The sequence below is a fragment of the Mytilus californianus genome, unplaced genomic scaffold (genome assembly GCF_021869535.1).
Source record: "Mytilus californianus isolate M0D057914Y unplaced genomic scaffold, xbMytCali1.0.p SCAF_16, whole genome shotgun sequence".
NCBI classification, from domain to species: Eukaryota; Metazoa; Mollusca; class Bivalvia; order Mytilida; family Mytilidae; genus Mytilus; species Mytilus californianus.
Window position 1 is genome coordinate 3174250 of NW_026262648.1, and position 22335 is coordinate 3196584.

The 22335-nt window shown below is 32.5% G+C and overlaps 1 protein-coding gene across 2 annotated transcripts; it reads left to right on the top strand.

Annotated features, from left to right (window-relative positions):
- Positions 1 to 1417: 1417 nt before the first annotated feature.
- LOC127726090 (uncharacterized) lies at positions 1418 to 22064 on the top strand. 2 transcript variants are annotated; one of them, XM_052233427.1, is made up of 4 exons: positions 1418 to 1453; positions 2133 to 2612; positions 14404 to 14562; positions 21185 to 22064. In XM_052233427.1, the coding sequence occupies exons 2-4, from the start codon at positions 2195 to 2197 to the stop codon at positions 21349 to 21351; spliced, it is 744 nt and encodes a 247-aa protein (XP_052089387.1). In that variant the 5' UTR covers positions 1418 to 1453; positions 2133 to 2194; the 3' UTR covers positions 21352 to 22064. The 2 variants fall into 2 exon arrangements, with proteins under 2 accessions (XP_052089387.1, XP_052089386.1); XM_052233426.1 differs by lacking the exon at positions 1418 to 1453 and having other exon boundaries at positions 1862 to 2612.
- Positions 22065 to 22335: the final 271 nt, after the last annotated feature.

Here is a 22335-nt window from a genome sequence, read left to right on the forward strand (position 1 = left end):
ATTGTAACATTAATTAATAATTATCGTACTATGATACAGTCAGGAGTCTTCTTCGTCAAATTATCTCCCCATTACGCCAACTTGTTTTCATAATCGTAAAAATGGAAGCCATTGTAGTGATGACGCGCTGTCAATTTAGCTCTTTAAAACCGATCAATTTATCCACATAGCATCATTACGATCCTTACATGCCAGTTGTATCTTAAAATACAAATGTATCTACTAGCTATTGAGCATCATTTAATGTACTTTTATGCATTTGGTCAACTTTAAACTATTGTCTGGTCGGTTGTCAAGGGGAATTTTCGAAAGTTCAAAAATATTTAAAAAAATTTCTAATTAAATATTTCGTTGAAGGGCAGACTAAAATATTCAGAGGTTGAGGACTAAATACCCTAGATAACACACACAAAAAATGAAGTTTTTTTGAAGTTATGCATTTTTAGAATCAACTTGTAAAGTCTGTCGTCAAGTACTTTTCGTAAAAATTTGTAATTCGAACCCACCTACTCTGTTGTTATGGCCCATGAGAAAGATATTTCACGTGACCCATATATTTCATTTCTTAATACTGTAAGTTTTTAATCCTATAGTCTAGATATATAAAGATAATAGAATCTGAAGCGAGATAATGTATTAAATAGTTTTCTTTTAAACGTTTTCAAGACTTTTCAAGACTGAATAGTCAACTCAAACACGCCTGAACATCACAAGGTGTACTCGGCTTTCTCTTTTCGATGACATAATAATCCATTTTGGGGATTTTTTTAAAAAAAAAACCCACTGTCGCCGGGGGCAGAGATGAAAATCAATAGTCTTCTCGGTTTTTGGACATCAATGCCTATGTACGATCTCTTTATATCTATAATCGCATTTATCATGCGTTTCAAAAAAAAAAAACCGCCACATTCAGTTTACCCAAGTGACTTAATTTTAAAGGTATTAACTTGGCTGTATATTTTTCTATTTTGTTGGTTCTCTTTTCTTGAACTTTCCTTGTCTAGGTTAGTGTTCACAGCGGTATTGATGTGTTTCTGTGAGATATACAGCTAGTAGAAAAACAAAAGGAGGTAAATATGTATGCACTTTGTTTGCATTGCAATATTATAAAACTTACGCAAAATCCTTTGATTTTGGTTTCCTTAGTATGTAATATTATAATAAATGATAACATTAACTCCTTAATGTCTGTTTAAGGTAATTGATTTACTATAATTTTTCCAGAACGTTAGTTGTGATTTAATAGTCAATAGCGTCCTTGCAAAGAACTTGCAAAAAACTGTGAAGAGATCTGTTTGAAAGGGAGAAAACTATCTCGTCATCACTGTTTCCTCTGATACTACGAATTACTTCTATACGTTTAAATGCATTTCAGAAGCCTGGGTTGGCCTCCTTTTTAGTTAAAACATTTAATCTTTTGAACGAATAGAGTAACAACCATCTTCATATATAAGTAAGTGTTTTTGACATTAACTTTTCGTTTTATCTTTTTTACTACTCAAATTGATTGGTCATTTGATCAATGCATGACGTGACGTCAATATTTTTTTAATTTGTTACAGTACATCGCATGATGCTATGAAAATATGTTATCAAGAATTAAACAAACATCCTTAATTTAAATATTTTCGCGAAATCATTTGAAACTGATTTTGATAACATTACGTTTAAGTTTTGAACTTTGACATTCATTTATTTTGATGTTTAAATAATACATTCATACTCGCAATACATGGAGTTCATTCTGTGACGCATTTGAATCATAGCTTTAATACATCTATTGACGAAAGTAATGAATAGGAACTATTATATTCAATACATTATACTGTTCACTTTACTGAATAAACTGTAGTATGAAAGGAAAGGTAAAATGAAATTTGTTTTGAATACTCACGACTACCAACATATACCGGACAAGTAAAATCTAATTTGATTTGTTTATCCTCTTTAGAGATACATTTTTCCGTTAACTTTACAAAGCGATCGATTAATATTTCTAAAACCTGTTATTTGTGATTATTCAATACTGAATAGAATTTTGGTTCTATATCTTATCATAAATACTTCCCAATGAAGAAATTGTACAAATATTATTGTTGATATAAATTTTACTATGTTCCATCGGTACTTAGTGTGAAAATTCGGAGACGTGTATAGTCTGCATACAGCGAAAGGAATAGTCCTAAGAAAGAGAATGTCAAAAAACAGAATTGGACAGAATTCAATGGAAACAATCTGGCAGAAATCTCGATGGAGAGAAGCGGTGGATAACCTAAAGAATAATAGCTACACCAATTTCAGCCTTAAAAACGGTTATCCGTCACAACCACCATCATATCGTGAATACGATTCACCAACATTGCCACAACAAAGGGAAGACAGACAACCGTTGACTGCTAACAAAAGAATGAAAGATGTTAGTTGCTGTTTAAAAGCTACAAACTATATCATAGGAATATTCCTATTGATATCGTTTATTCTTTCTACAGTTGGCGCAACGACGTCATATTGGCTCGACACTGGAACCTTAAATGTTGGATTATTCAAGGTCTGTACAAAATCTTCAACCTGCGACCTTGTTTCATCCTTTACGGAATCTGCACCCGCAACAAGTAAGTTTGATGATACAATGGATTTCCAAGTCATTTGAAAATTTGTATTTAAGGGTTTCGTACAAAAAAAAAGATGAAAATCACGACTTTTCAAAACAGGAAAAAACCAATTCCATACGTGTGTTAACAAAATCGAGATCTCATTAAGGACATACGATACAGTTTTGATCCCACGGTGAATTTTTGACGGAAGTTTGCATCCAAGCTATTTTTCACCTAGTTAATTCAAATATGTAATAAAAAATATACCTTCATGTGCTACTTTTAGAGATAAATGGGGTCGAAATTTAAAAAATTTACTGGACATTCCGGTTTCTTGGACATTTCTATCCAATGGAAATGTCTTTGACATACTTAACATTTTTTGTTTCAAAAGATAAACGCAAGCGGAGTTTTGTAAACAAAATCTAGAATATCTTCTTAACATAAGTGTGTTTTGAGTTTGTGTAACAATTCTTTGGAAATAATTCATTTTTATCATATTTTCATGATTTTAGTCAAAAATCGTCATTTTTGGCTGTATAATTATCTAGTTTAAAAGAATTCCATCGGTGATTTGTATATAAAAATTGGCACAAATAATCTTCATACATAATCAAGCCTAATGTCATTTTTAAAAAGAGGGGACCATGAACTCGTTTTCAAGTTAAATAAGTCTGAATGATAAAAATCAGTCGAAAATGCATCTCTTCTCGATATGTCACAGTTTGACGTCTCGAAAAATAACATTTAAGGAATGACTGTAATATTTTTTTCTGTCGATGAAGAAATAACATCAAAAATGTGGTGCACATTGAATAACCCGCGTAGCGGGTTATTTTAAAGTGTGCACCACATTTGTTTTATGTTATTTCGAATAGACAGAAAACAATATTACAGTAATTCCTTAAATGTTATTTTTTGTCGCCAGCAAACATGTTTAACCCCGCCACATTCCTTATGTGCCTGTCCCATGTCAAAAGCCTGTGATTCAGTGGTTGCCGTTGCTGTTAATCATATTTGTTTTTCGTTTATTGTTTTGTACTTGTACATAAATCAGGCCATTAGTTTTCTCGTTTGTGTTTGCATTGTTTTACATTTGTAACTTCTGGGCCTTTGATAGCTCACTATTGGGTATGTGTTTTGCTCATTGTTGAAGGTCGTATGTTGGCCTATAGTTGTTAATTTCTACGTCATTTGTTCTCTGGTGGAGAGTTGTCTCATTGGCAATCATACCACATCTTATTCTTATTTGTGATAAAGATAGAAATAAATTAATTTTCGCCACTTAAGGGAGCGGCTTCATCTCAGATAATGGTATGAACCATAAACTATCATTGGCCTTCAATGCATCAGACCGCTTCAATGGTCTCGTGGTAGCGTGTTCCGTTCTCGAGTGCGGGAGTTCGTGTGTTCGAACCCTGGCCTGTCAAAACAAAACAAAAATGAAATTGGTATTTGCTGCTTCTCCGCTAAGCACGCCGAATGAAGGAGTAAGAGCAGAGAATAGTCGGCTCTGAGTTAGAATAATATGTTCGGGTAGGGTGACATATCTGCCTGCAGACTCAGCGTGCCGATCTAGTTTGAAGCAGGGTCAATGTTTATAGTACTTTAACATGTTCATATTGTATAACTAAAAAGTAAGTAGGGGTTTCCCGATATCCCTCCCCTTTTCCAGTAAAAAAATGTTTGAAATTTGCAATTTTACAACTTAACCGTTTTTTTCAAAAGATTTAGATCTTTTGGTTGAGGACTGAATTTTAAAATATATTTAACAATAAAATGAGAATTCAATCAAGAAAATGGTGTTGTCATTTTATGAGTAGATATATAATAGTGTTAAAAACGTCAAATGTAATATAAAATATTATATTTGACTTTTTTAACACCATTTTCTTGATTGAATTCTCATTTTATAGTTAAATATATCTTAACCCACCCAAACATACTGGGAATACAAGGGTCTAAGCAAATCCCTCACCACGAATGAAAAAACAAAAGAAAACAAATATGGTTCAGATTAAATGTATGAAAACTAAACATAACATATGTTTACGTATTCAGCTGATCACATGACATGCACCTTATGATTGTGGATTTTAGATATTTTAGATATAACACTGTACCGGATAACACCGAAACTTTAAAATATAGGCTTAAATTTTTTAACCTTTCTGAAAAGGTACGGAGTGCCTCCCAGTTTCATATATTACATCAGCCTTTGTTGTTTTGTGTTTATGTAAATAGTTAGGAGAAAAGAAGGAGTTGTTTCAGAAGCTATCATTATTTGCATTATTTCTTTTTCGGATCCATATAGTAGGGATAAGATATATTACTATTGCCGTCTCCCCGAAGACGGTATTAGAAGTTGAATAATGCACAGTCTTTCGGGTTCTACCTCATTGGAAGATAATACTGACAGTAATAAATCTTAGTTCGTTGATTGGTTGGGAAAATTTGACACCTAATAAATGTCTTTCAATCCCGTTTAGTGTCGGATTTGAACTCTTTATTATAGTAATTAAAGTTTGCATTATTATCAATCCTGGTACACAGGATTTATTTGATTTATTTATTGTTCGTTGGTCAATGTCCGCTGGCAAATATTTCATGCATATTCAGGACGAGAACAAATTAACAATAAATACAATAGGTAGATCCTGTAATAGAACCCATCCGTGTATTGGATAGGGACAGAAATTTTGCCGTGCAACCACCCACATACGGACCCCTCTCAGAGATGTGCAAGAGTTTTTAACGTGCAAATTGCGTGGCACTCTCACTACACGAGGCATCGGATTTAACGTCCCCGTTCTGACCGGACGTGGCTGCGTACTTGTACATCCCACACAGCCAAATGGACGCCCCACTTTGCCAAGGGATTTACTGCCCAGTCGGAAGAAGACCAAAATGGACTATATTTCAATTCCCCAGTCACCCTTTGGTTTTGGTACACAGGAACAAATTGTAAACACTTATCCCTATAATGCACAAAACTCCTGCAATGTTGTAATGTTTAAAACGCACACTTGAAGGGGCATTATCTACGAGATATGAAAAAAAAAAAAAAAAATCAAACACGATTTTTTTTTATTCAAACATTAATGAAAGTGATATAGTGAAATAATAATTCGCTTTTAGAAGCCAATTTGGTTCAATTTTGTCAAAATAAGTTTAAAAACATCGCTGATTAATTATTCACTTGCAAGTGAATAATTCGACCTCATTGAATCCGTATTCGTGTGACCTTTCCTGTGATGGGTTACGCATGTATTCAGCTATTAAAAGGAAAAGAATGTCAACATTGAAAGTGAAACAAGGATGAACCGTTTGGTTGACTGATTTGATTCACAAAAAATCCTTCTTATACAGGTAAAAACGATGATAAACTAACTTTTTAACCTATAATATGAAATCAAACAGACCTAGAAAAATCCAATTGCACGTGGTCGCTCTCTGTTTATATTTGTATTTATGTTTATATCGGGGTTTATTACCGTCAACAGTCATCGGAGGTCATCTCGATTGTTAATTAGATGACGTCTAGACAAAAATACGCACGAAATGTTGATACATATTATCGAGCCCATGCATTATTAATTGTTTATTTTACATAAAAATAAGAAGATGTGGTATGATTGCAAATGGAGACAACTCTCAACAACAGACCAAATGACACAGAAATTAAAAACTTTAGGTCACCGTACGGCCTTCAACAGTGAGGAAAGCCCATACCACATACTGTAAACAAGGAAATTTTCGCGGCAGTTTTATTTTCGCTATTTTAGCGGTAAGAATTGAAACGCGAAAATAAGACGACCGCGAAAATTTCAAGGATACTCTATTCATAAGATGAAGACCATTCATGTACGTATATGACAAGGATATGTACAGGACCACTGTATAACACCAATTTTACAGACGACAGATCTATTCCTCAAATCATAACTGTATTTCTAAATGAAAAGCAATGTTAGAAATCATGACTTTAACTCAAATTAATTTTCTTAACATGGAAGACATCTTAGTATATGTAAGAGAATGATAATCCCTTTCTTCATGATTAAGTACGAGCGTTAGCGAGTACTTATCATGAAGTAAGGGATTATCATTCTCTTACAAACTTAGAATATTGTAAAGTGCTCAAGGCTCAAATGATCTCTTGATTGGTTGTATTCAAGAATTAGTGTCTTTGTCAGTGCAATGTTTATAATTGATGCATGACTTCCCTTTTCGGCATTTCATTTATGAATTAGTTTTAGTGATGTTAGGACATTCTTATAACTTGGGAAATATTAAAAAAAAAAATGCGTTATAGACATTAGGTGACAACAGTCCAAAGAAAAGGTAGGAATTGTATATGTTTCCTGATTGTGAGCATGAATTTATATAATGTATTATTTTTGTGAGGAATTATCCTTTTTTTATTTACAGTTTAAATAAATAACTATATTGGAGTTACAACTAATTTTATTTTCACAGCCAATATTTTGGTCCGGCTTCTTAAATCAAATACTATTTCATTATAACAGGGGAATGTTCAAATAAAATGCCTTTAAAAGTTTTAAATATATTCAAAACTTAAATTAAATTCCTTTTTTTTTTAATTTTAAAGGAATATTGGAAATAACTATTCTTCCCAACCGCTAGTCCAGTTATCAGAGTTTTTGGAAAGCTAAAGATTTAGGTTGTTTTTGATTTTAAAACTTTTTTTTCTTTTTTTTTCTTTTTTTGCATTGCTTTGATATTTTTTAGTTTTATAGTAATTTAAAGTTATTAAACTTATTTTGATTTTTTTGTTTCACAATTTAACTTTAAGTCAGTTTCAATCACTTTGTGATAAATCCTTTCAATCTGATAAATTTGCTTCGGGGCAGTTGTAAACCATTTATAGAAACTCTTTGTTTTGAACTGTAAATAGACCGAAATAATAGGATAATCCCTTACTAAGAACATGATTTACATTCGTTCTTCACAATTAAGAGACATCAAATCCTACAATTTCATTGGTCGAGAGCACTTTGCTATATTCTAAAGCAAGCGGACATTATGGATATTGTTATGTAAACAACGCTCGTTACAAATATGACACCTGTCAGTCAGTTTTAAAAGTATTATCTCATTGAATCTGCTACACAGATTAATCAGATCAAAAGATCGGTTAATTAGCATTAATCCTGACAGCATTTGATTCACACTGAATTAGGTCTTCCTTTCTGTTTATTGTGTATGTGTTTTTACAAGCAAACATGACACAACTTTTAATCTTATTTAACATTAATGAACCGATATCAAAAGATTCAGATTGATTTTATTACTTGATTGACGATACATGTGAAGCTGCTCACTTTCTAAATCATTTATGAAAATATTTATATAGACCACTGGGATTTCGCGAATTCAAAACGGCGCGAATTTAGATTGTGTTAATAAATCGCGAAATAAAGACGGCGCGAAAATTTTCCGGTTTACAGTAGTCTTTTTGTAATTTGGATATACGTTTTAGTATGTTATAAATCAAATATGAGAATTTGAGTCAAATCGGTGAACATGCATTTGACAGCTAATGCCCTTTTCACTCTTCCATATTTTATCCAGGCGATTGTTAAAAGAGTCATTATTGTAACGTACATGAAAACATAGGGACACACCACGCATGCTTTTTTCTTATGATATTATAAATATTGATACTTAGTAAAATAATTCAAAGGCAACAAATAAATTGGAAACCAGAGATGTCCAAATCAGTTTTTTTCGATCAATATTGATTAACACGGGAAATTTCAGTGGAGGCTCTGGGCTGAGTTGAACGTTGTCTAGCTATTCTTACCATGCTAGCAGGAGAAAATAAGAAGACAAAAATGCTAATATGCTTAATTTCTATGAATGATTTAAAGAAGAAAAGAAGTATTCATAAATAATTAAGACATACAGCAACCTTATTAAACTGCTCACAAACATTCTTCCTTTTAAAGTTCAACCTAGTACGATCTTTACAAATTTAAAGTATCATTTAAAAACAATGTGAGATATCTTTTGAAATATATTATTTGTGAACATAATGTTAAAATTTTACTACGTTTCACATTCTTCACTTTTCGATGCCTACACTGTGTCTAAACTACCCCGGCAAAAAATGTTTCGACTCGATAGTATCTAATGTCCGGTACGGTGACGGACAATCAACAGACAGAGAAAAGGTAGAATTTCTGTTTATTTATTTGTTTTTTAATGACATAGAAGAATAAACATACACATCTAACTATTTTCGATTGTGTGATGTAATATTTTCTACCACCGTTCTAGATTAATGGAGAAATAAGTAAAAAGGCACATGAAAATGGTGAATTGAGTGAACCTTGCTACGAATTTGTTTAATTTCTTTTTAAATTGTGCACATTGTACGGAAAGAAAAGTACGAAAAGAAGGATATTAACACAGAGATTGCATGGCTAGTCACTATGAGCACCTCAATATTTGCATTTCTGTGCATGGAACGAAAGAAATGGGTCATGTCAAAATGGAAGGACCCTGTTTCGTCAATGTTGTTTATTACACAAGGACCCTGTTTTGTCTCAGTATAGGACCCGGTTTTGTTTTGTTTTGAAACCACAAATTTATGAAAAGCTACATTAGCACGGATCTGGACATTGCCCATCGGAAGAAATTAAATATTTGAGTCAAAAAGATGTTATAAAGATGTTATTGCAATACAAACATGTGTTAAAATATATTTCAAACGGGAACTTTTCGAAATAGGGAGTAGACATTTTTGAATGCTATACGTATACCTTGTTGATCTTATCTTCGAACTAAGTTTAAATGGAAATAAATACTTTATATCATGTACTGACATTAAATCCTTATGATAGAAAAAAGAAGATGTGGTGTGATTGCCAATGAGACAGCTCGTCACAAGAAATCAAATGACACAGAAATTAACAACTATAGGTCGCCGTACGGCCTTCAACAATGAACAAAGCTCATACAACACAGTCAGCTATAAAAGGCCCCGAAATGACAAGTTTAAAACAATTCAAACGAGGAAACTAACGGCCTAATTTATGTACAAAAAAATGAACGAAAAACAAATATGTAACACAGCAACAAACGACAACCACTGAAATACAGGCTCCTGGCTTGGGACAGGTAAATATATACAGAATGTGGCGGGGTTAAACATCTTAGCGGGATCCCAACCCTCCCCTAACCTAGGAAATTGGTGTAACAGTACAACATAAGAACGAACTATAAAAATCAGTTGAAAAAGGCTTAAGTCATCAGATGGATACAAATAGAAATACATCTCAAAAATGTTTGTTTGTTTTCTATACTACTGTAATGATGTAAAAATAAGAATTTGTGGAATGATTGTGTTGCCATATAAATTTATCAAAAGAGTAAGGATAGTATGCTTTACTACACTATACGCTATGTTTACAATATATTTACTCATTCGTTCATCCATTGACGGACAGTGAGAGAAAAAGCTCCGTTTTGAAGGCCGTACTTTGACCTATAATGGTTTACTTTTACAAATTGTGACTTGGATGGAGAGTTGTCTCATTGGCACTTATACCACATCTTCTTATATCTATTAGAACGTTTTGGATATCTCAATCAAAACGGTTGCCTTTCGAACGTGTATTTTATGTCCGCTTCGAAATACACAAGTTTTAAACTTCCCCATTAGAAACAAAATAATTCTATCATGCCATGCTCTACGCTCATTTTAACATAGGTAGGCATTATATTTGTCAATATTTTATACCTGGCTATCGCTTGGTTTAAAAATTTTAACAAATATAATGCCTTCCTATGTTAAAATGGGCATTGAGCATGGCATGAAAGAATTATTTCTTTTTATAAATAAAAGTTGGTTTGCAACATTATAACGTCCAATATCTTCGTCTTCGTAGAACAACCTAATTGGCAATTTAGCTCGTGAAAAATGACAATGAGACAGCTTTCCATCAGAGACCAAATGACGTAAAAGTTAACAAATATAGAACACCGTATGGCATCCAACAATGAGAAACGTCCATATGGCATAGCAAGCTAAAAAAGGCCCCGAAATGAAAACTGTAAAAAACAAAAAAGTAATGTGGAAACTAACGACCTAGATTTATGTACAAAACAAAAAACGAAAAACAAATACATGTATGATATATAGCAACAAAAGGCAACAACCGATTTACAGGCTCCTGAATTCGGTACTGGTACATACAGAATGGCGAGGTTGAACGTGTAAGCCCCCCCCCCCCCACGCTCCCCCTCCAAAAAAACAACAACAAAAAAAGTGGTATAACAGCACAACATATGAACAAACTATAAAATTCAGTGAGTTGAAAAAGGCTTAACTCATTTGATTACAGAGCCCCTATAGTAAATATGCGATTGGTGGCTGTCTCTGTTTTTTCGTCTTTTATTAAATTTTATGATGGTATACGATATAGTTACATTATATCAGAGGAGATTCAGGGGAGTAGAGGGAGTACGCCGACCCCCCCCCCTTTTTTGGTGGCTAGAAATAATTATTTTATCATGTTTTTTAGCATTTATATATGATTTTTTATTAAGCATAAAATCGTTAAAAAAAAGTTCCCCTAGCTACGCTCAGCGGTATAAAATCCGTTAATGAATACGCTCCTTTCAAAAATCATGGCCTCGGTCCACCATTGCTTATTGACAATTTTAAACTTGACCAAATTGCTTAAATTGTAGAACATTTGTCAATGTACGATAATCATTATACAATGAAGAGATAAACCTATATATAATAGTTGTACTATATAGGGCAGTTGTTAACAACTTGATACTAGTGCATTAAAGAATTTGTTAATGTTAAAAAAAAAAAAGAAAAAAAAGAGAGATAAAACATCGTTTATTTATAAAAACTACTAATCAAATAATCATTATTGCAATTTCCGGATGGCCTAAGTTTTTTTATACTAGTTTATACTTTGTATTATTGTAACAAGGAGGGGTAAACAGATTTTTAACGCACTATTATTGTGATCCTTTGCGCCGTATGGAAATTCCTTTTCTTGGGCGATTCTGCATGCACATACATTTGTCTTATTCTCTTGCTTTATAATGAACGTTTAGTTTCAGAATATTTATTTTCAAACGATTATACTGTCTTCCCTTTAAGTAGAGCGGAACACTAAGATAACCATCTTGTTGTCCCAGAAAATCACATATCAAATGTGCGTCCTTAAATTTTCAAGGCCGTACACTAATTAAGTTTGGACACTTAAATTTACATAGATGATATAAAAAAATCTAATTCCGTTTCAAAACCTTCATTTCTTTTTAATTTTTCCTTTTTTTTTATACAAAATAAAATTGAAATTTGCTTTGTTCTAATATAGCAGGAATTCAAGTGTTTACGGATTCAAAAAGGTTATAAGTTATCCTCTGAAAGAAAATGATTTTCAACGATCCCTCAAACTGCTGTTGAACGCCATATTTTAATTTTCGTCATGCGATTATGCATTATTTTCTATGACAAAACCGGGTCTGCTTTGTGAAATTTAAGGACAAAACCGGGTCGTACACATTGACAAAACCGGGTGCTTCAATTTTGACATGACCCACTTCTTTCATTCCATGCACAGACATGCAAATATTGAGGCGATCATAGTGAAAAGTCTTGAAATCTCCGTGTTAATATCTTTCTTTCCGTACCTTTCTTTCCGTACAATGTGCTCAATTTAAAGAGAAATTAAACAAATTCGAGGCAGGGTTCACTCAATTCACCATTTTGATGTGCATTTTTACTTATTTCTCCATAAATCTAGAACGGTGGTAGAAAATATTACATCACACTATCGAAAAAAGTTATATGTGTATGTATATTCTTCAATATCATTAAAACAACAAATAAATAAACAGAATTTCTACATTTCTCTGTCTGTTGATTGTCCGTCACCGTACCGGACATTAGATACTATTGAGTCCAAACATTTTTCGCCGGGGTAGTTTAGATACAGTGGCCTACGATGAATGAAAAACGTTTCTATAGCCCGGTTGGGACTATCAAAATTTACTTGGTCAAAGTTACCTTTGACCAGGTAAACTTGGTCCAAGTCATCTGTTGTCACTATCAACGTTTTTCATCAAAAACTTGGTCAAAGAAGATAACTGCACTGTGATTGGACAATACCAGTCCAAGTCAATCCAGATTTCAAGAAAAATAGGATGAGATTCTTTCACTAGGAAAAATTTGTACAACACAATAGATAGTGATAGTGATGTCGGTTGTTTCATGCACTTTCCATGACTAAAAGGCTCAATTTAGCTGTTAATAAGCAATGGTCCTTGATTTAATCAAAAATAGTCTATAAATTATTTTATTGCAATTACATGATCACAGATCATCAATTTTTTTCAAATTCAAATATGTAGTTACTGATGACAAAAAAACAGGTCAAGTTTGATTTTGACGATTTTCACTTTTTGCTGTTTTGGAGTTGCGCTCATTGAGGGCTTTTCAAAATATGTTATTACTGATAAATGTTTTCCGAAGGAAATCCGGTTAATGATTTGGGGTCATATGGCATACGATTGGGCATTCGGGTGGATCGGTCGGCGGGCTTGTTTCCGTTGCACTAACTTATGATATGCTGTTAAAATTTTAATACAAATGTGTGTTATTACTGTTGACAAAATAGAGGTCAAATTCGATATTCACGATTTTTCGCTTGTCGTTCAGGAGTTATAATTCTTGTATGATTGCAATAACGTTCAACCAATGGATTTCAAATTGTGTATATTGTTACTGGTAACAAAATGGAGGTCATGTTCGATATCGACGATTTTCATTTTTGCTGTTAAGAAGTTATTGTCATTTTGTTTATTTTCTTTTGTTTCCTATTCTGACATCGGACTCGGACTTCTCTTATACTGAGTTTTACTGTGCGTACTATTGTGCTTTTGTTTTTTCTACATTGGCTAGAGGTATAGGGGGAGGGTTGAGATCTCAAAAAACATGTTTAACCCCGCCGCATTTTTGCGCCTGTCCCAAGTCAGGAGCCTCTGGCCTTTGTTAGTCCTGTATCATTTTTAATTTTAGTTTCCTGTGTATAATTTGGAGTTTAGTATGACGTCCATTATCACTGAACTAGTATACATATTTGTTTAGGGGCCAGCTGAAGGACTCCTCCGGGTGCGGGAGTTTCTCGCTGCATTGAAGACCCATTGGTGGCCTTCGGCTGTTGTCTGCTCTATGGTCGGGTTGTTGTCTCTTCGACACATTCCCCATTTCCATTCTCAATTTTATGATCGTTGATTAATTGGAAAATAGTACTTTGTCAATTTCGTGCATTTTTACATAAGTGATATCGGTTGTTTCATGTACTTCCCATGACTAGATATCACTATCACTATCACTATTTTGTTGTACAATTTTTACATAATTGCTTTCCAAAGTTTGATATGGTGTAACTGATGACAAAATGAAAGTAAAGTTTGATATGGACGATTTTCACTTGTGCCATGCAGAAGTTATGCTCCTTAATTGATTGGAAAATTGCATTTTGACAGCATCTTGCTTAAAATCTTTAGCTTATTCTTTAGTCTATATTGTCTTGTTTATAAGGATGATGATTTCAATATACATCCATAAAAGGTGCAATGCATCTTAATTTAAAGTTAAATACTTGTATTAAATTTTGTACTGAACATGAATGAAATATAACTGGACGAAAAGCAAATAACAATTAATCAATCATTTATAAAATTATACATAAAATTTAGATCGGCTTTTAAACAAATAAAAAATGCTAGTTTTTATTCCATTTCATTACAGCGATGAATACATGGATAATAGTAACTGGTCTGGATATATCAGGATGTTGTATTTTGCTGCTGTGTCTTATATTCTACTGTATATTTATTCATTGCACTGTTTTGGATTATCGGAAAGTCAGTTGTGGTGTATTATTGTGTATACTTGTAATGCTGAGTGGTAAGTAAAACGTATTAGTAACGAAAACTTAACAAGTGAACACTAAAACCATTGAATACCATCTGTCAAGAGTCTTGGTGACTTGGTAAAGGCTCAGTCAATAATCTGATTAACCATCTGTCAAGAGTCTTGGTGACGTAGTAAAGGCTCAGTCAATAGTCAGATTAACCATCTGTCAAGAGTCTTGGTGACTTGTTGAAGGCTCAGTCAATAGTCGGATTATATGCATTCAGTTTAGAAGTTTCATTTGAACTAATTGGTTAACATATACATAGTAACATGCTACGCTTCTACTTGTTCTACGCATGAACCTAATAACAAGTAATTTATATCAGTTATATTCTTCATATGCTCCTAAAAATATGTTCACGTAATTTAGGAGTGTCCTGGCTTCTCATCTATTCAGAAGTAACAATTTCTTACATTCAATCCCAATACCATAACATCTTCAAAAATATAAAACAAAACGACTCACTATCAAAAATTTGTAAGGGATCTATGAACTAAACAATAAATTGCAGAAAATAACGGATAAAAGGACAAACACTCCAATAAGATGTCAATTGCCATGTTGACTTGTTTGTATACTTTCTTTGCTTGATATTTTTGCTGTTTACAGTATATCTCAATCTATAATGATATTCGAGATAATTAACAAAAAATACAAAATTTCCTTTCCTCCGCTCCAAAATTTATTTCATCCAGGGCCTGTATAATGCTGAAAATGCCTTTAAATGTTTTATGGAACACCCTTCAAAAAAAATTTGGGCAGGGGTTCCCCTGACCCCGACTTACCCGCCGGGTTGGGGTGAGGGTGGGGGGCATTCACCCAATATAAGTATGCTGAAAGAAAAAAGATAATAATGGTTTATAGAAAAAGTAACACTGAATAATTCTGAATAATGGAACATATCAAGGAGAAATTATTAGCACCACCCCCTGAAAAAAAATGCACCCCTGGAAAAAAAATCAAGTCATCCCATTGTAGTCCTACAATAGTTACTGAAGACCCCTTATCATTATCTAAATTATTTTTCAAGTTGTGACCTTTTGAAATTGTTTTTTTACATTTTTCCCGTAGACTTATATAGTAAACCCCTATGTTCTATTTTTACCAATGGTGGACCATGTTGGTTGTATGGTAGGGTCATCGGATACATTTTTCAATCAAGATACTCTAATAATAATTGTTGCTTAGTTTAATTCCATTTGGCCAAGTAGATTAAGAGGAGAAGATTTTTGTAAAAGATTATAAGCTTGTTTTCGATATATAAGCCATCTAAATTTGGCTGGAAATAATTCTCTCTAGATTTTTCATGAATTTAAGATTGGCTACTATTTTCTTTCAAAAGCTATGAAAAAATAACAAGTATTATTTAAGATTTTCAAATATGGCTTTTTAAACTATGTGTAATAAAATAATAAAAAGAAAAGTAGGGGTTTTCAGGTATTTTTTTTAATGGTACTACATGGATAAAACCAGAGGATTCCGAATAACTGGCAAAAATTCAAAAACACGAGGAGCGAACATCCTTAAGGGGTCAATTGAAAATTTTGGTAATGTAGACCTGATGAGCATTTTGGCCCCGTTAGATTTGCTCTAAATGCTTAAGTTTCAGAGACATGAGCCAAAAACTGCATTTTACCTCTATGTTCAATTTTTAGCCATGGCGGTCATCTTGGTAGATGGGGGGTCATCGGATGCATTTTTAAAACTAAATACCCTAAGGATGATTAAGGCCAAGTATAGTTTAACTTGGTCTAGTAATTTCAGGAGAAGATTTTTGTAGAAGATTACAAAAATTTACGATAAATTGTGAAAATTGACTTTAAAGGGCAATAACTCCTGAAGAGGTCAATTGACAATTTTTGTCAAGTCGATTTATTTGTAGATCTTACTTTGCTGAACAATTTTGCCGTTTACAGTTTATCTCTTATCTATTATGATATTCAAGATAATAACCAAAAACTGCAAAATTTCCTTAAAATTACCATTAAGCAACCCAACAACGGGTTGTCTGATTTGTCTGAAAATTTCAGGGCAGATATATCATGACCTGATGAACAATTTTCTCCCTTGGTCAGATTTGCTCTAAATGTTTTAGTTTCAGAGATATAAGCCAAAAACTGCATTTTACCCCCATGTTCTATTTTTAGCCATGGCGGCCATCTTGGTTGATGAGCGGGGTCATCGGATACATTTTGTAAACTAGATACCCTGAGGATGAATTAGGCCAAGTTGGGTTTTATTTGGCACAGTAGTTTCAGAGGAGAAGATGTTTTGTAAAAGTTAACGGACGACGGACGCCAAGTGATGAGAAAAGTTCACTTGGCCCTTTTGGGCCAGGTGAGCTAAAAAGTAATTGGAATACCTATAATAAAATGCTGTGTTCTCACATGTCCTGTAAACAAACAGATGAATATGGACAACGTTCAAGCTTATATATGGTTGTATCGATTGTTAAATGTACACTAGTTGTTATGATCTGTTTCAAATGTACCCACTTCCGTAGAATATTTTGAACCATAGACTTTTTTTGCACATTACACTCTGACTCTCAACCACCAGTTATACTACGACATAGTTGAAAGTCCTTTGCGTTTTCTCAGCAAATGACGATATTTCCAAGTCTTTTGTTTGACCTACCAAAGATCAAACCCACGACCTCTAGCACTCAGGCAGCCGTGCTACCATTACACCACTTGTTTCGGTGCATGATATTGATTGTCATAGTATATTATTTTATTAATTTTTAATACATAGTACACTGATAGAAACTTAGTCTTGTTCGACAATGACACCTATGCTATGGCTGTGGGGAATGAATAGATATAAATAAGATGGATTTAACTCGTAAATACTAATTGGAAAAGTGCCATACAAGAGAGCTTCTATTTTATCCCTGAAACTATTTTAAGAACGTTAATTGCATTTTATTTTCGATCAATTTATTACTTCGTAGATGAACCTCGAATGAAGCCGTATTCCAGAAGTACCTGTTCACTATAGAACGCTCAGATGTGTTCCGAAAGGTTGCAATTAAGAAAGACTGCAAAAGCCACCAATGTATATGAATTAAAAATTTCCCTGCAATATTATCTATATGAAGCAAGTTATCATATTACCATTATAATTGTCTATGAATTACAACTACTTTCGGACCACGTTAATTCAAATCATCTATTTTGATTGTTTTTATCATAAACGACATAACCTGTTACTACAGGGTTCACCTATGTGAGTGGTACTGCTGTACTTAATTTGTCACCAAAAACTTTTGAGCACCCGGGATTCACATTACCCAAATATTTCTGACAAATATAAGGCAAAATACAAAAGTAAGGAAAAAATAACGATCATAAGAACTGAAATAAAATATAAAAAACATTCTAAACAATAGCAAACTGTGTATAAACTTTGCAAAATAATATACCAAAAATAATATTTTTTTTACAGATAAAATACGGCGAGAAAAATATCATAAGTCATGACGTTTAGTTGTAAATATATATTTCCTATACCTATTGGTTACAAATAATGCCATGATCTGATATCGATGAATTCAATAATCATTTTGTGAACCTGTAACATAAAACGTACGTTACCAACTTCAGCGTGCACGAACAAATAATGGCATGACAAAATATATTAAATGTTTTAGCATGAAATCATGAGGAGATTAATCAGATCAATACAAACTTGAGTTCATCATTGTCGATCATCAACCTTATATTAACAACAATTGCATCATAAAAATACAACAATGTCATCATAAATAAGATAAAGTTATAAAATTCATACGAGTTAAAACTTATGCAATAATAGAAATAAATGAAAATATCAACTCAATATCAACTATATATATATGCAATTACACCTGACAACTGTTATTTTCAGTTGTTCTTCCACCTATTTACCTTTGAAATTTATTTTATGATACAAAGTGCAGAGTTCTACAGTTATAATAGAATTTGATCCTCATAAAAAATGTCAAAATGACAAGAAACCGGGTTTTTATTACATTTATTAGTGTCACTGGTAAAACAATGAAAAACTATAACGCCAGAAAAATACAAGTGAAACTTGACTTCAGTTGTGTCAGTTGTAGTATTAAATCTAAACGAATTTGTTGCAATATTTTCAATTTAATGCACGGTAACAACTTAAATGCCATGATCCAATCCATCATATCTACATTGACCTCAATTTGTCAACAGTAACATCATATGGCACTATGATAAATTGCCTGGAACATTCTCAAGATATAGCATGGAAACAGCATTAATCGCCATTTTCCAATACCACCTGAGAAGGAAAAGTTACAATAATCAATATTGAATGACCTTAACTTTGTCATCATTAACATAGTGTTAAAATATGAAAAGCATTGTTTAAAAGGTTCATAAGTTATTGCATAAAGTGCGATTGTCGAATGACGTATCATTACTCTAGCGCATGAACGTCAAAAGTGAAAATTGTCACCACTAACAACATATTGGTTTTTGAACAGCCGTGGTAGTTAATATTACATTGAGTTAAAGCAACAAGTATTAAATGTCTTGATGGTTACCTAAGACCCCCGAAACTCTATTTTAATCGTTAGGCTGTGGTCGCAATTACGTGTTGACAACCATATAACGGAGCACTGACATACGTTATAATAAAACCATGTGTTAGTTATCATTTCAGCCGAGTTAAGTTTATCAATGATGTCTAAATTTCAGCTTTGAATTTATCGATCCATGTACATTATTTTTTAAATCAGCATATTTAACTGTCGATTCATGTTACTAGTATATGAATTAAAAAAAAATAAACACAAATATTAGTCTTCATGCTAAAACATTTAATTATTTTCCTTGTTGAAAAGTATAATACCATTATACTTTTAATGTCAACTATTCTTAAACTTTTTTAATAGATGATTGCTGTACAAAAGTATATACATGCATGTTCTATTGAAATTAAAGAATCAATCCATTATTGAATCGTATGATTCTTTTTTACGTTATCGTTATGGTACTCAAGTAAAGATACCAGAACTATACATTGTCGGAGGTTCATGTCTGTCATATTTGTTTTTAGTAAATTGTTTTGTTATAAACTAGGCCGTTAGTTTTCTCGTTTGATTTGATTCACATTTTCAAGTCCGACTATATAGTAAAGGTTTTTCTCATTGTTGAAGGCCGTACGATGACCTATAATTACTTACTTCCACTTCATTTTAATTCTAGTGGATAGTTGTCTCATTGATAATAATACCACATCTTCACATTTTTATATTACATGATTGACCTAAATACTCCGACAAAGGAGTCTATCGATACTTTTACCTTAAATTTCTTATAAGAGAGAACTGGTTCTCAGATGTTTCATAGTACTACAACAGGTACTTCTTATCTGAGATACAGGCAAGATATGCCCTCTTATTTCAATTTCATTTTTGTAATTATTCAAGATAATTAACTTTCAACAATATTTCTAAAGAAATTCAAAGTCTTTAGCTTTCTTTGATACAAAAATTCCCAAAATAATTTACTTTTTGTAAAGTTACATCTATGCGTAAGAATATGTACAACTTTTTTTTATCAGGCCCGAATTAGTGGTGCTATACCTTATAGTACTGGTATACTGTTTTGGTTGGAAAGGACCTTACCATGTGTCTGTTGATGATTTCAGATGACAAAAGACAATTATCACACTATGCTGATATTGCAATCAATTTATTTAAACAATAAAATGTAAAAAAATAAATAAATTATTAAATAAAACCAATGTAATAAACAAAACAAAAACGCAAATGCAAACAGAACAAACAGAACGACAAACCCATTTTACAGCATGCGCCCTATAATCATGTAGTATACATGATATGAGATTTACGTCAGTAAAACACCAAATCAATATATAATAAAATCAGAAAAAGAGGGCAACATATATATATATACTACGCTCAATCGGAAATTGTACAAGAATTTTATCCGGATCAGTTTTTTTCTATTACGGTATATTTAACACTGATAGATACTTCTGCAATCAAAAATTTCCAGCAGATAACAAATTTTATAGCTTACTATAAGTGCAAACCATTGCCCACATGGGAACTATAATTATAGTATTATTTGAATTCTATTTTTTTTTACTTCCGCGTCGACAAAATAACAGTTCAGAAATTTCTTTAAATCATTCCTGGAATGTAATACTCAGTTATTCAAAACAATTATACTCAAATTGAATTCGTACATTTCATCCTAGAAACAAAGTCGCAATAGAAAGCAACTGCTGATATTAAACAAAAGCACGCGTGTAAGCTGATACTGGACATTTCATCATCTCTGTAAGAAATAATTCAAGAGCTTTGTCAGTACTATTATTCGTAAGAATCACGATGAAACATTGTGCCATATGCAATTCTTGCAGACATTAATCCGGTATGGTGGATTTTATAAATGAAACAATTACTTTTTGTTTAATTGTTTTCTTACATTCACTTTTATTGATTGTTTTTAGGATGTTAAAAATTGTAAGGTACAATTTCTGTCCCCAAAGTTAGACCACCTTTTCATGCAGACTTCATACAGATTTATTTAGATTTTTAAATAAAACTTTATATCGTTTCAGCTGGAGCAATTCTAAGTGGAATGGCAGTTATGGTGTGGTACTATTTTGATATTGACAAACTATACTCATTGGACTGGTCTTTCTATGTAGCGATGTCTGGTGGTGGCCTTGCTTTCATAACTTTCTGTATTATGATTGTTTATATATTTGCACTGGCGTTTGAGTGATATTACATAAAAAGATTATACTATGTTATAATTCCAATGCATTCATCAAATTATATGATTGATGATACTTAAAACGAAAATGATGTACATTTTCCATCTTTGAAACTTTGAATTTCGGACTTGGTTAATGAACAACATTACACAACTCTTTTTATGTGATGAATATAATTGTTCTTGATTATTTTCCTGAACCCTAAAGTTGTGAACATTTTCGAATTTGGTAAAACTATTAACCTACAAGTCAAAGTGCATATTTTCCACCCTTTTCGTATACAATAAAAGAACACTTTGCATGCTTTTATTAATCAGTTCAATTTTTAGAGCCTTTTACAGCAAAACGCATCGTTAATAATTATTAAAGTATGGCATCAACATTAACAAAAAAATGAATGTAAGGGTCGAAGTAAACTTGTAGGAGATATACGAGTCATATTACAGAGTGTTAGCAATGCATGGCTTGTAAATCATTGTTTATGTCGTGTTTATTTCAACACAGAATTGAACGATCGGTGACCTCTCCTCGCCTGATATTATTTGCTTGCAAGTCTTCTTCTTCTTCTTCTTAAGTTATACAATATACCATTGACATCCAATAAATACTGTAACATACTGTTGCATACGTGAACAATTTATTTAAATTTTTACCCAAAATTAAACAGAAAATAATTATTTAGTGCAATGAAAATGAAATAATAAATTTGTGATCATAACTATATTGTATTACATTCTTAATTTATGTGATTAAACAATAGTGGAGAGATCAGCAGAAGTGAGCTGTTCCATGAAGCTATCAATTGATGGTCCCTGAACGAGTACCACATGAAGTTGATTCCACTGTGATATTGTGAATGGAAATTATGAGTATCTGTATAAGTCCTTTGATGTATATATGTGCCTGTATGTGAGTGTAGGGGTTTTCCTGCTTCTTGAAACTGCTAGTATTAGTGTGTCAGATGGAATAGCAACAAGATGGTATGATATCTT

Bases quoted from the DNA above. Each gene is read 5' to 3' on its own strand.
- LOC127726090 (XM_052233427.1), top strand. From the start codon at position 2,195: ATGTCAAAAAACAGAATTGGACAGAATTCAATGGAAACAATCTGGCAG. The intron at 2,613-14,403 runs GTAAGTTTGATG...ATTTCATTACAG, and splicing joins GGAATCTGCACCCGCAACAA to CGATGAATACATGGATAATA. The intron at 14,563-21,184 runs GTAAGTAAAACG...ATATCGTTTCAG, and splicing joins TATACTTGTAATGCTGAGTG to CTGGAGCAATTCTAAGTGGA.